The 13,701-nt window shown below is 39.5% G+C and overlaps 1 protein-coding gene across 14 annotated transcripts in view; it reads left to right on the top strand.

Annotated features, from left to right (window-relative positions):
- The window catches only part of FTO (FTO alpha-ketoglutarate dependent dioxygenase), a 247,898-nt gene extending 235,813 nt beyond the window's left edge, over positions 1-12,085 (top strand). For 12 of the 14 annotated variants that reach the window (XM_080553056.1, XM_080553053.1, XM_080553052.1 and 9 more), the window contains one exon: positions 4,579-12,085. In XM_080553056.1, coding sequence (XP_080409182.1) covers positions 4,579-4,720 — 142 coding nt within the window. In that variant the 3' untranslated portion in view covers positions 4,721-12,085. Of the gene's footprint in view, positions 1-1,607; positions 1,770-4,578 lie in introns of all 14 variants that reach the window. The other 2 variants (XR_013938641.1, XM_080553058.1) reach the window with 2 other exon arrangements.
- The last annotated feature ends 1,616 nt before the right edge of the window (positions 12,086-13,701 follow it).

Here is a 13,701-nt window from a genome sequence, read left to right as displayed (position 1 = left end):
GGAGGGAGAAATAACTCCCATATAAAACATAACGTCAGGAATGCTGGAATAAGCATGTAGGGGAAAATGGGTACTTTTGTACATAGAGAGCACATATCTCCTCCTCCCTTTCTGACCATACGTAGGTGGGGAAGGTGGCCAGGCCTGCATTCCTTGATGTGAAGGACCTTGTGAAGTTCCCCGTGCTCTGCCTTGCAGCTAAATCAGTACCATCGAGGAGACGGGACCGTGCAGATCATCTCTTCACTCTTAACGTGCCTTTGCAGTCTGAGCCACAAATTGACCCCTATTGATCTGATTTGACTACACTTCTGTGGAGCTGACAAACAGTGCAGTGGAATCCAGGATCCTAGATAATAATTCTTATTTGTGTTAATCACAGGCATCAGCAGAACCCAAAGGCTCCTTCTGGCTTGTATGCATTCCTGTTCCTGCCATTGGAGCAAAAAAGTATCTGCTCTGAGGAAAGAGTGTTTTAAGTATATTGATACTTGATACTAAATAGTTGCAAAACTTAGCCCTTAGAAAGAAGTCTGTTTTTCAAATCAATGGCTCACGCATTACTGTAAAATCTATTGATTAAAAACAAAGCATAATGTTAGTCATTTAGTCAGTAGAGTGATGCAATAGTGAAATAAATTTATCCTTTGACTTTTGCATTAACCTTTTATTGACTGCTTGCATACTCGTAATTAACACACACTTTAGCTAGCTTGGTTAATTTTAGTATCGTGATCAGTGTCCTCTAATGTAGCTGACACCCTGATCATCAAAGTGTCAGTGCGGCCCGAGGGACCATAACCAGGCAACTGTCTGTGCCAGTGAGCGTACACCTGCCTCGGGGAAAGTAGCCACCTTCCAAGGGAAGGAGTCAGACCTTGTCACACCAACGCCTGTCATGACTTATGTTAATATTCTGCTGTTGGTAAATGTGAACGAGCAAAGTCCATTTGACAAACATGAACAAAAAGGGAATCAAAAGCCTGTGAAGATTACGTGGGAGAGAAACTGCACAGCAACAGTAGCCTGTCGTTCCATCAAAATGGGCTTTTTGCATTGGAACTGGCACAGGTTTTGATTGGTTTAGCAAGAAAGCAGGGGCCAAGGAGTTCTGTGCATTCTGCACACCTCTAGACATACAAATCATGCTTTTCTGATATGTTGGTAAACTTGTATTATCGAGGTGTTAGAGCTAAATTGCTCAGAAATATGTCATGGCAGTTGTTCCCTACTCCTCTTTATTTGGCATCTTCCACATCTCAGAGCATGTGGCATTTCCACTCTTAACACATTTTGTACATAAAATATACAGGCATTAAATTTACTTTCTTTTGGAGGCTTGACTTCATTAACAACTCAAATAACAGTTTTTAATTAACAAATAATATTATAAATCTTGTTACTTTCCCACTACCACCATACTTTGATGACTGCAGTGTTTCTCACATGGACCCTCATCTATTCCTTTGTATCTGGGAAAAGACAGGAATTCTGGCTGTTCTGAGTTATCATTGCTAACCCGAGTTAGCAGTGATTTTAAATAACTGCAATTTTCAAGTGCCTTTGATCGCTCGGCTTCAGCTGAAAATTTTGCTATCCTTTTACAGAATCTCCAGGTCTTCAACTCTGCTACAAATTAAAGAGCACTGTAGGAGCAAGTTCTCCCACAATTGTGCAGAAATTTATTAAGAACAATAGTAAAATATATCCATCCGGAAAGGACTGTTCTTGCATGCTAACTCCGAGTCAGAGGGTCAGCACGTATCTGGGTGAGTGCATTCAAGCTCGTGGGTGTAGTTCAGGAGGACTGCGTGACAGCCAGGGAGGTGAAGCACTGACTGCTTAGACGCCAGCCCTGTACCTCTGAACATGAGCAACCTGAGGTGACTTTAATGTCAGTGGATCCTGCACAGGGACTGCGATTTTGGTCAGAGCAGGTGACTCACAAAATGCAAAAATGTCACATTCACTGCTATTCGTGCTAGTGATGTAAAGCAAAACCTTAGAAATGCTTTAGAGAAAGACAGAGGAGCTGTGGGATTGCAGAATTTGGAGTATTAAGGCACTGTTCCCCTTTTTTGCACTTTCGCAGCATACTGATACGTTTGTCATCAGACTTGCACAGGAAGTCCAAGGACCTGACACAGTTCCATCCCTGTAATCCCTCACCTGGAATATATGGCTACCGCTTCCATCCCTGTAATCCCTCATCTGGAATATACGGCTAACGCTTCCCGAGCGTGTGGTCGCTGAGAGTTAGGGCACACACGTAGCTGTGGGGTGGCCTTTTGAAGATGGCTCTGTAAGAAAACCAGAGAAGAAAAAGTAGTGGCTGGAAGAGCTGCTCATGGGCTGCCCACTCACAGCATCGTTAGTGACTTCAGACACATTTACAGTGACAAATGCCCAAAACCCAAAGGTGAGGGAAAAGCTGGCCAAGCAGTCTGTGAAACAGAGTGAGGGGAAAAAAGAGACAATAAAGGTAAAAAGGAAAAAGGGGGGGGGGAAAAAGAGAGGCCTTAAATGGTGAAGGTGGTGGTTTTCCTCTCAATGAAAATTCTTTTGTTAATAGCAAATGAGTGAGAGAGAGAATGTTAATTATTATAAATTGAGTTTTGCAGACCACATAATATGCCTGCAGTATTTACCAGCTGAGCTTCTTGATTTGTCATCTGCAATAATCTGTACATGGTTAATTTATCCACTCTTAGATTGAAATGCTTAGACTGGAGTATCTTATACTACCCAGCAAATTGAGCGTATTATTTTGTGCCAAGACAGAAAATAAAGCAAGATTTTAAAAGCCTTATAGAGTTATGCTGTAATTAGTTTCAGCTTTCCCTGCATATTAATTTTCTCCTGTTCCTTTATATAATTTGGAAAATGTCTCCAGAACATGATGGCACAATCAGTTAAGTACCTCTCAGAACTCATACACTAAACTGCATTTGCTCTAACAACTATTATAAAGCAGCCTGCAAAACAAATCCTCTGTTATTCTGTACAGTGCAGCTTATCAATGCAAACAGTTTAATATTTATGCTAAGAGGATTGTCAGAAGTAGCTTCTGTTCCTTTAATTCTTGTTTTAAATAAATAATGAGAACATTTAAACACATTACTCTTCCCAGGGCCCTGAGGTCGGCTAATCTTATTATTTATGAAGTGATGTGCTACATAATAGTACTTAGTGCATGTTAACAGATGCTATTATCAGGGGCTGATGTGGAGAGCCGAAGATATATTGGAATGTTATGTGTTAATACTGTCCTTGCAGTGTAATGTACGATGGATTGAGTGCCCAGGATGCTGGTGCGGCAATTAACCACACACCAACATGGGTGTAAAGCTGAAGTATGTTTTCTCAGGGGTATTACACTGCCATTAATAATTCCCAAGAGACATCTTTCACTTGGAAACAGTCTCTTCCAGAAGGCCAGTGATGTAGGCAAGGAAGTTACAGGTGTCAGTACTTTTAAAGTTCATTTTACAGGGATGAAAGCCACATATATATGTTTAAAAGAACTTTTAAATCATCATAACAACTCAATTGTATAGAAACATAAAGTATAGACATTATTGAAAATGTCTTAAAAGAGGTAGAAGCTTATTTCTGGGATTTGCTTCCTGTATCCTTGAAGAACTGCATTGACCTGCAGTATATACTGAAATTATAACGTGTAGCATTTTTCTTTGTCTTGTCCCACTCCAAACATTAACTAATTAATCATCAACATGCAAATTGTTTGAGGAGATGTGAAAAAAGAGGGGGAGAAATCCTCATTGGAGTGTGACAATTTTTTTGTTGCAACACATGATATTAGAGCCTAATCTTAAGGGATGTGATGGTTGCCACTTAGAAAACTTTCCTCTGCAGGCTGCAGTTCAGTTGAATATTATAATTAGACTTCAGTAGTATTGATGAATAATCCATTTAATAAAAAACACTGTAATTTAAACATTTTCTCAGGGGACTAACATACACTAACCTCTTAATTTAATTTTATTGAAGTTTTGCCCACCTATTCATCATTGGAAGTTGTTATTAACCTCCATTTCCATTTATCTTTATAGAATTTTCTCGTTTTATATTGCCTTTTTCAGAGCTAAGCAGGTTGATACACTTGTAAATCTCCAGAATCTACAAAGCTAGTCCGGCTTCTTTAATATTGTTTAATCTATCCCCCCTGACCTTAATGCAGTAAATTCAGTTTAATCTTTCTCAATAATCTAGTAAGATGTTGGAAACCGGCAAACATTTAAATCTGATAATGGTTTAATCACATACTTTAAATAACAGCTGAGATAATGAAAAAATAATTTACCGTATAAAGGTACACTAACTGAGTTTTCTCTGTGATTGGCTTTTGAGAAATCCCTACAGAAAATACAAAGCCTACAACAGAAGTCAACCTCACTATAACTGAACAACGCATTTGGTCAGATGATGTGTTTTTTTATTTTCATTCCTCTCTGTAAGTTAATGCACAAATGTATCCTTGCTGAGTGTTTGATTTCTTGGTATGGTTTCTTGGTGTAACTTTACTTAAGTAGTTCTTCTGCTTACTTTTCATTCCAGGTGCCAGTCAGAAGCAGCAGAGAGCTTGCCAGAAGACCAGAAACCGGAATGCCACCCCTTCTGGACAAATGATGAATGTAATATGCCTCTGCCATATGATCTTGAGGAAGTAATAGCTCACCTACAAAATCTTGTTCAGTAGGTAGAATATCAGGTGACCTTCCAGCCTAGAATTATTAATGCTCATCATTTGGAGTAAGTTTTTAGTTAGCATAAATCTTTTAATCTTTATGATTCCTAAGTTATGTGTTGGTTTGTGTGTTAGTGCAGATTTTACTGCTCTCCACACAGTCCCTTAGTTACTGTCTCACAACAAAACTGACCAGGCACCAAAACTACAGAAAGAGTTGGCTTTTAATATGTGAAGTCCAGAACACCAGCCTCTGTTCTTTCCTCTTCATTCAAATCCCCATTGATCCTGTAACCCATGGATAGTTGTGTTTCCACAAGTTCCCCAGTCATCTACATTTTAGCTTGCATGAGTGCCTAGAACTGCCTCTGGCTCAGCAGTTTGAACAGAAAGCATAACTCACACCTGTGACAAAGCAGAATCCATGATCTGGGCATCCTAACGAGAGGCCAGCTTGGAGGGAGCCTGCTAGGTGTGTCCGGATAGAGCTGTGCACACAATATGGTAACATCTTTATCCAGTAATGTAGGCAGAGGTAGAGGAAATGGTGGAGAAAGTCCTTTATGGAATGGCTCCTTGTCAGAGCTTTGCAAAACTGAGGAACTTGTGAAGGAGCATCCTGGCATAGATACTAAGCCTTTTTTGCTGTTTTTCATCATGGCAATTGTATGGTACTTTTTGTATTTTGTCAGAAATGGGTTTTGGAGATCACGAGCATGATGCTGACAGTAAGTCAGCCTCTCATGGCACCTGTCATCTCAAGGTGTGAAGCACTCCCAAGTACTAAACCCTTCATATACAAAATGGCGTTACATTCTGTGTGTAGAAGATCTGACATGTCCATTATTAGACCTAAAGTGCATCCTCATTGTCTGGGTTTTGGGCAAGCTAGGCTTGCTTGCTAGTCTCATCCCCACACAATTTTACATGCCTGTATGGCTTTATCAAGAACAACTGACAATGTTTGTCCTGGTGGCTGGGTTTTAAAAAACTTTCCGAACTAGGGACTTCCTACCTGGACCCTCAAGGGCATAGGCCTCTGAAAGACAGTGCTCACAGGTTCAGTCCGAGGGGTACACAGCTCTGCTGTGGCAAGACAGCTTACAGTTTGTCTTTTAGATGCTTCCAGGAAATTGGAAGATGTGGATTTGGACCTTTTCGGCCTAAGAGCATAAATCTGCTGTCTCCTATTCCTGGTTTGTGCTCTAACAGATGCATAATTACATCTACCTTCCTTTAGGAAGAATGGCATGATCCGTCATTTGTACCTCTCAGAAAGGCCTTTGAGGCCCACACATGGGAGATTTCCAACATGTAGCACTATCTCGTGGGTTCCCTGGAACTCAGAATTTGTTTCCTAACCTTTGCTTTGTTTCTGCCTTTTGTGAATTCTACTCTGAGGCCAGGTTTCTCAGTACCTTGTCCAAAGAGCCATGGGTTTCCGTTTTGGGTCAGGTCCCCTGACAAAATAGATTTAGGTTGTGTGATAGAGGGCATGGCAACATCTGTGATGATCTAGCCATAAGAACAAATCCAGAAGACTATGAGAAATGAAGCTGCTGTGATCTGGTTTGTAATAATATGCTATAAAAATAACAATTCTGTATTGGATAATGTCCTGAATGAGAGATTTTTCATTTGGTTAAGTTGCTATTCTTACTTGAGCTGGTGTGTGCCTTTTCCTTCATCATAAAAAGCAGAAGAAAATTATATTACAGTAAAACAGCACTCAGTCTGTATTACCACTACAAAAAAAAAAAAAAAAAAAAGCAGTAAGACTCAGAGCTTGACATTGCCACCAAGAAATGGAATACGTCTCCTGTGTTAATCTTCTGTTTAAAATCACTGCTGGGGCCAGGCTTACCCAGAGCATACCAGGATACTCTGTTGGCAAAGTGTTCTGTGCGTGGATGAGTACTGCTGAAAACTCTGCTTTTGACAGTGTAACATATGCCAGACCTCCCTGCAGCTAAAGAAGCTGTGCCAGCAAAAATTCAGTTTTAGTGGTATAAAACTGTGTCCACACCTACCAGCTTTTGCCAGGACAATTATATCAAGTAGAGGTTGTGCCTCTTAACACCTTTGACACAGCTATGCCAGCAAAAGTATAAAGGTCTGGATCGAGTGTTTTCATTGTATTCCTGCACTTCTGCTAAAGCTGTTAGCCACCGTATAGAAAGCAAAGACTCTTTGAAAAATAAATTATTTAAATTAAGTTTGATTGTATTATAACTGTAATCCACACATCTATCTGTTGTCTCATGTGCCACAGATTTGTTGACCTTTGGAGATCCTTTGTTATGGGCATAGCTTTTTCTTTCCTGCGCTATCTAAAGCTAGCTTTACCAGTGGGCAAATAGCATATATTTGGATTAATGCCACACTGAATGCTGCTTACTTTGGAGATCACTTAGAGAAAAGCTAGCTGAAGATGTGGGAATTCTGCTTTTGAAAAAGGCAGTTCTCACAGAAACAGATATTGCTTTGGGAATGAGAAAGATGAATTCAAACAAGCTAATGATGTAACACTGTTAACACAGGGTTTGAGGGGATTGTTTGTTTGTTTATGTTACTTTATGATTTTTTTGTGTGTTTAATTAAGCTCTGCTAGAAACCATGGGGATCACAGTATTGAAATAAATCTGACAGCCATAAAAGGGTAGAGGAGGCACATCAGCGCTGTAGTTTGTAGCTGAAGTGGAGGCATAGCTATTAAAAAATGATTGGCAAATAATTATTTCCAGCAGTAGTGAAACAACACTGTTTTTTTGTTGTTGTTGGTATTGCTGTTTTTTTCTTGTGTTAGGAGAGTGGTTGCAGCAATAATAGAATGTTTAAAAATACATGATTCTGGGTCTTGCCTACGCTGCACATTTAAGCTAGTGAATTAGCTGAACTAGTACTAGCCTCGATGTGGTCAAATAGCACTCAGTTAAGCCAATGGTGGCAATGACAGACAACTGAAAACCTTTGGAATGGGTAAGACCTAAGTTTCACTGGCAAAATACCAATAATCAAGTGGTTAAAGAGAATTAACACTCTGTGTTGCATTCAAGTCTCACATCATCTGAATCAGCGTAACTTGATTGAATTCAGTTGAAATATAGAAGTATATGGAGGTTTCATCTCTCCAAAGCCCACAGAAGTTGATGGCAAAGACATGAGTAAGGTTTATGAAACTGTTTGAAGCATGTAGTAATTCCAAAGGGTACCTCAAGAGAAGAACATGGTTAAAGGTAGAAGAAAACTGAGAGGTCAAATATAAGTTATTGCTGTGTTTGAGGTATATACTGGAAGCAGACAAATATTTCAAAGTTTTCTTTATTTTATTCAAATAATTTTAATGTAGTTCATTTTGCAATGATACTTCAGCAATCCATTTGTATTCCAGCACTAAATAACCCGTTACCATTTTGGATGAGCTGAAAAACGCAGCCTCTAATGGATGTTCTGAGTATAGCAACTGTTTGCCAAGTCGGAATGCTGTAGATGCATAAGGACCAAGGTCAGTTTGTTTCAGGGAAGAGGTGAGAGCATAAATTAGCTTCTAACATTAGATTCAGTGATTCTTTTAGAATGGTGAAGTTCATGGCTTTGCTTACATTTACTTTTCATCAGTCATGAAAGAATTAAGGTAAAATAGTTCACTTGCACGTGTGTGTCAGGCTAAATGGATTACAGAAGATACAGATCTGTTTGCCTGTCTGCACTTGCCTTTAGACAATATTCATCAATTTTACTAAAGCTACTGACTAAACATGGAACCAATACAAATGAAATGCTCAAGGCAAGGGCTTTCTTTAAAAATGAGATAGAAAGTTGGTTTTACACTCATAGAAAGAAAATGTTGGCAGAAAATGAAAAACTTCTATTGTTTATGTAATGCGGGGGATGAAAGGTAAAGGCCATTTTTAAGTAGTTGATAGAAAACTGCTGTGTTACGCCATGTAAATGATAAATGTTTTTATACTGCTTTATTCTTATCTCCGCATATGAAAATATTTTATCTTGTAGGTTGTTTCTTGTTGTTAAAAGGTTAAGTAAATAAAAAATATTAATCCCAGTACACTAGATTTTAAAGAAATCATGCTTATACTCTGAACATTACAGCAGATCCTGATTATCTAAAGTGTAAATAAGAATGTTATGGGTAGTCACCAACTGGAAACTGTCCAGGATGGGTAACATGCAGCATAATAAATACCCAAATCAGTTTTCTTACTGTCATCCAGATGCAGTTTTTAGTTTCACTGATAATGATGTAGCTTTACTTAGCAAGACATACTTGAAAGTCATTCTAGACCTTTTAATGCTGTGAGCCAGACTCAGGGATTCTAGTGCCATAACAGGGGGGAAAAATAAATAAATACATTAATTAATACCAAAGTCTATCACAACAGATAATTAAAGTACTGTAGTGTGTTACCAGTAGGCATTGCTCCTTTCTCAGTTATCGTAGTGCAGTTCCCTTAGCCCTGTGTCACGCAGTGGAATTTGGGCTAATGTAGCAGAGATGAAACTGGTTGACGTTGGAGGTGGGATGAGAGGAGGGGAAGAGAAAAGACATGCAAGGGATGTGCCTTCACAAGACCACAACTTTATTAACTTAACTCATGTGGGAATCATCGAGCAGTAACTTGTACAGTGCAGGTCCTGACCTCTCCCTTGATTGCTACCACCTGGTCCATAGTTAATGGTAGGTCCTTAACCCTCCTCGTGCCCCCAACAGCTGGTCCCCAGCTTTTTGCTGGGGCCTGACCACTGTCATCTTGTGCCCAGGTTACAGAGTTAGGAAGAGTGCTTGTTCCACTGTTAGGAACAGGCATGAGAAGCACTGTTCCCAAGCTTAGCCTCCACCTCTGTCCCACTACACCTCTATGGACTGTGTACCTCCATACGACATCTGTTTCCTCTTGAGGTTCAAGTTGTTGCAGCTCGTCTTCCGCTCTGCCCCACGGGGCTGGTGAGCTGCTGTGGGGAAGGGCCGGACAAACAGAGCACAGGCCACAGAGAGGTTCCTTGTCCCAGCAAAGACCACAGCAGACTGAAAAGCTCAGCCCTACGCTAATCTAGGGATAGAGGGTGGGTACTGTTAGGTAGTGATGAAGGCCTTGGGAGGAGAGGCCAGCACTCAGTGTTTCTAAGGACCCCCAACCTGCCCGATTCTGGCTGTCACTTCACCCCTCCTGTAGGAGCAGAGGCAATCCTGAATAGCACCATTGTTCTTTTCCCTTTCCAGTCCAAATTCAAAATCATCACCTTTAATGTCGCTGGGCTTGTGTCTTAATTTGCATTCATCTTTCCGATTCACCTTAGCCTGAGGCATTCATTGAACAAGAGAAGATAATTTATACGTTTGCAAAAAGATTGTACTTAGTAAGGCTGCAGAATTGGCTGAATAATATGTCAAATGAAAGCCAACAGATAACTGATAAAATGATCACATTAAAATGCTGAAGTTTGGGAGTGAGCCCTTGGCACATGACATGAAAACTATGCTGTATCTGCTCGTTGCTTTGGAGCCAGCACTCAATTCACATGATAGAAAAGGACACGCTATTCTGCAGTTTACATCCTCTAATACCCTATTGGTTTTACAGTGCTGAATTTGGACACAAAAGTTGCTCTCCTCCCCCTCCATATCGTCGAATACTTGCTTTCATGCCAACACATCTTGGTCTGATTAGTCTCCTTGATTAGAGGCTAAAGTAAAAAGTCAGGTGTATAGGATTCCCATTATCCTTTATTTCTCTGGTTCTAAGAACAGGTCAGATAGAGTTATTTCAGTGAAAATGTGAACAATCAACTTCTGTTTACCATTAACCTTCAGTTTTCTTTTCTTAAAATCAAATCAGGGCTTGGTAGGCAGTTATTTTCATACACGTCCCTTGATCAGTGGAACAATCTGTCAAAAGCCATTAAAGCCACTGTTAGGTTGAATTGCATTCAAAGCTAAACTATCCAATCATTTAAAGGGCTATGATGATTGTTTTTAATACAGTATACATTTATTTCTCTCTCTGAGTAGTAGCATAACTTTGAAACTGAGCCTGTATGACTAGGGCTTTTTGCTATCAGCAATCCCGAGAGGCTTGGTTTGCTGTAGAAGGTGAATGTCTACGTAAAAGAGGAAAAAGTGAACACGGTGATATCACCTGTGTGTTCTCAGAAGTTTTTTCACTTATTTCCTACTTCATTACATCAGTCAAGGTGTAATGCATACGGAATGGGAAGACGTTTTTCAAGGTCCTTTGCTCAAACGTTTCACCAAAAAAATTAACGGCTAATTGTACTAATATTTTAAAGTGGCTTTTGATCTTAAGATCTCAGGATGTTTTACACAAGAGAAACTGAGGTAGAGGTCAAATGTGCAGATGTGTTCTGAGTGCTAATGCTGGAGCAGAGCATACATAATGCCCCATCACTGGCGTGTCCTGATTACTTCCAGTTAATCAGCTCCAGTTACGGGTTAAGGATGCTCTCAGAGAACTTTTTTTCTCCAAAGATATATCTGAAAGCAGAGCTGGAATCTGCCCTTCTCATACAATATTTAACGTATTATTTAATTGTACAACACGTGGTAATACATCTCGTGTAATAGACATCTTTCAGACCTCCTAATGCTTGATTAAACTTTAGAGTGAATCTTTTAGTTACATTCCAAGTCCCTGAGGTCTCAATGGGAAAAGGTGAATTTTACTGGAACTATTAAATTTTTCCATGGAGAATATGCAGAGAATATTACAGTACAATCCACATTCTTCTGGCTCTGTTTTAAATACGTTCACTGGACAGTCCCCCAGGGTGGTGTAACTGCTGTACTAGGAAACTGAAGAAAATCCCCTGTGGGTATTTGGGTGCTATTTATCAAGGTGAAGATGCATTGCTGGAACATGCTGGAGTGCTTGTTATGCACCTGTTAGCACTTTTTGTCTGGTACCTATTTCGTAGTCTGGTAGTACTTTACTGAGAGCACTACTTTTCTAGTTATTTTGATGAACATCCTAATACTTTATTACCCAAACATTATCAAAGCATTCCATGGTTCTTTCATTGCCGTTCTTTCCCTTCTGTCCACCAATGCCCTTTCTTTCCCATTTATTTCATTATTAATAGTAATGCTATTAAGAAGTTGTGTTCTTTGTTAGGCTGTCATGGCTTTAAAGTGAGAAAACATAAAAACTGTATCAGGTAGCTTTTTCTCAAGTACATTTATTTTCCAGCCTATTTATTGTGACATTTTTGCTCATTGCTTATTTGCTATTCCTACATGTAATTTTTATTAAAGACTATCTGTATAAAAATGTGAGATGTATATTTAATTTTGTGTAATATATTTGCTAATTTACCCACATTTGTAAAATAAATCACTTAAAGAATGTCTTTGTCTATCATTTTTCCTCCAGAAGGTGTTAGCTCTTATCATCAATACTTCATTGTTCCAGTAAATGGAAGAAGGACTAAGAGGAGCGTACTTTCCATGCCATTCAGGTGCCTACATGAGCAAATTAATTTTTGTAAGCTTCCTATATGCTGATTAGCGAGAGGTAAGCTTCTTCAGAGCAGTAAACTCAAAGGTACGCTGAACCTGCCCTTCAGTGGGGCATCTCTTTCTAACTGAACTGTACTACAAGCCCAAGCCAAGTGCCATAGTTATCCTCATCTGCTTATGCGAACAGTTTGTTGATTGGAAATAAATAGGAGGTAGTGGGGAGCTTACTATTATCATTGAAATTCTTGGAATTACATTCTGATTGTATTGCAGGTCTTCTAGTATGGAAGGCAGATTAATTTCCTTTACTTTGGTAAGACTCACACTAAAAATGGACATAACTAACTCCCCACACACACACTCCCCTTGTACTAGTGCTTCCCTCAATACAAATATATGGTTCTACTACCGAATTTAGAAGTATTCTTCTGGCTATGCAACCTCACACTTCCCATATCCAACCCACACTCTTACATGATGTGAGCGCTAATAACCCAGTGCCTACCAGCACTGCATCAACCTATTGGAGTGTATAAACAAGATTTCCTATGTTTATTGCAGTAGAAGGTGCAATGAAAAACACATGCAGTTGTTAAATAAAGCAATATTGAAGAAATGTCTTGCACACAAAAAAAAAAATGCGGTGAGGTTTGTGATGGCTGTTGTTTCTAGACTTTGTGATGGGTTCTGCTGTCTCAAAGGAACAGAGTTGCAATCAGTTCTCTCTCTCATGGCTGTAGATAGCCCTAAGTCAAAGCTACCCTGGATTCAGGTTACAGGGTAAGACAAGGATCAATCCTGCAAGTTTCATTTGGTATGCTGAAGAATGACATTGTAAAGTCCAGCAGGCTGATTTGATATGCACATGCCCGTGACACTTAGATGCACTGCAGTGTTCTGTATTAGGAGTGTCCTTAACTCCAAAGGCTGTGTGCCCAGTTATTCTGCATTACTAGATTCCAGCCAGGAGGTGATGAAAGCGTGAATAACAGAGGCCAGGTTATTATTCCTGCCAGGATGGAATGGAGTCTTCTAGCCAAAAAGAGTTGACAGAGAACATTTTTCACAAATTCACCAGCTTAGAGTCAGCAAGGCATCCAGGAGCTAAGAAAATTGATTTCTTAGCCTAGTACATTCTTTCCTTGGCTTCAGAAAAGTTTAACGAAAAGTAAGTGTGTAGGCAACTGGATGAAAGGACAACTTGGGAAAACAGTATTATTCTTAAATATTTCTTACAATTCATTGTAACATATATTACATTACTCTAGCAAGACTAAGATGAGCTTCCCTTGTATCTAGATTTCCTTAAGCTGATCCTTTTTTTTTTTTTTCTGGTTCCCTCAGAGCCAAAGGTTTCTTAGATTTTCCCAGTCTTTATCTTTTTATAAAAATGGTTAAAACACCATCAGGGAGCCTTTTCTGGGGATATACAAGCACAAGAAGACTTCACCCCTCTTCACTCAAAAGTAAGGCACTCTTTCAGTCTCTGCAGTAGAGAACA

This window comes from Anser brachyrhynchus (assembly GCF_964034855.1).
Source record: "Anser brachyrhynchus genome assembly, chromosome: 12".
NCBI classification, from domain to species: Eukaryota; Metazoa; Chordata; class Aves; order Anseriformes; family Anatidae; genus Anser; species Anser brachyrhynchus.
Note: the sequence above shows the minus strand (reverse complement) of the source record. Positions and strands in the feature narration are given on the sequence as shown.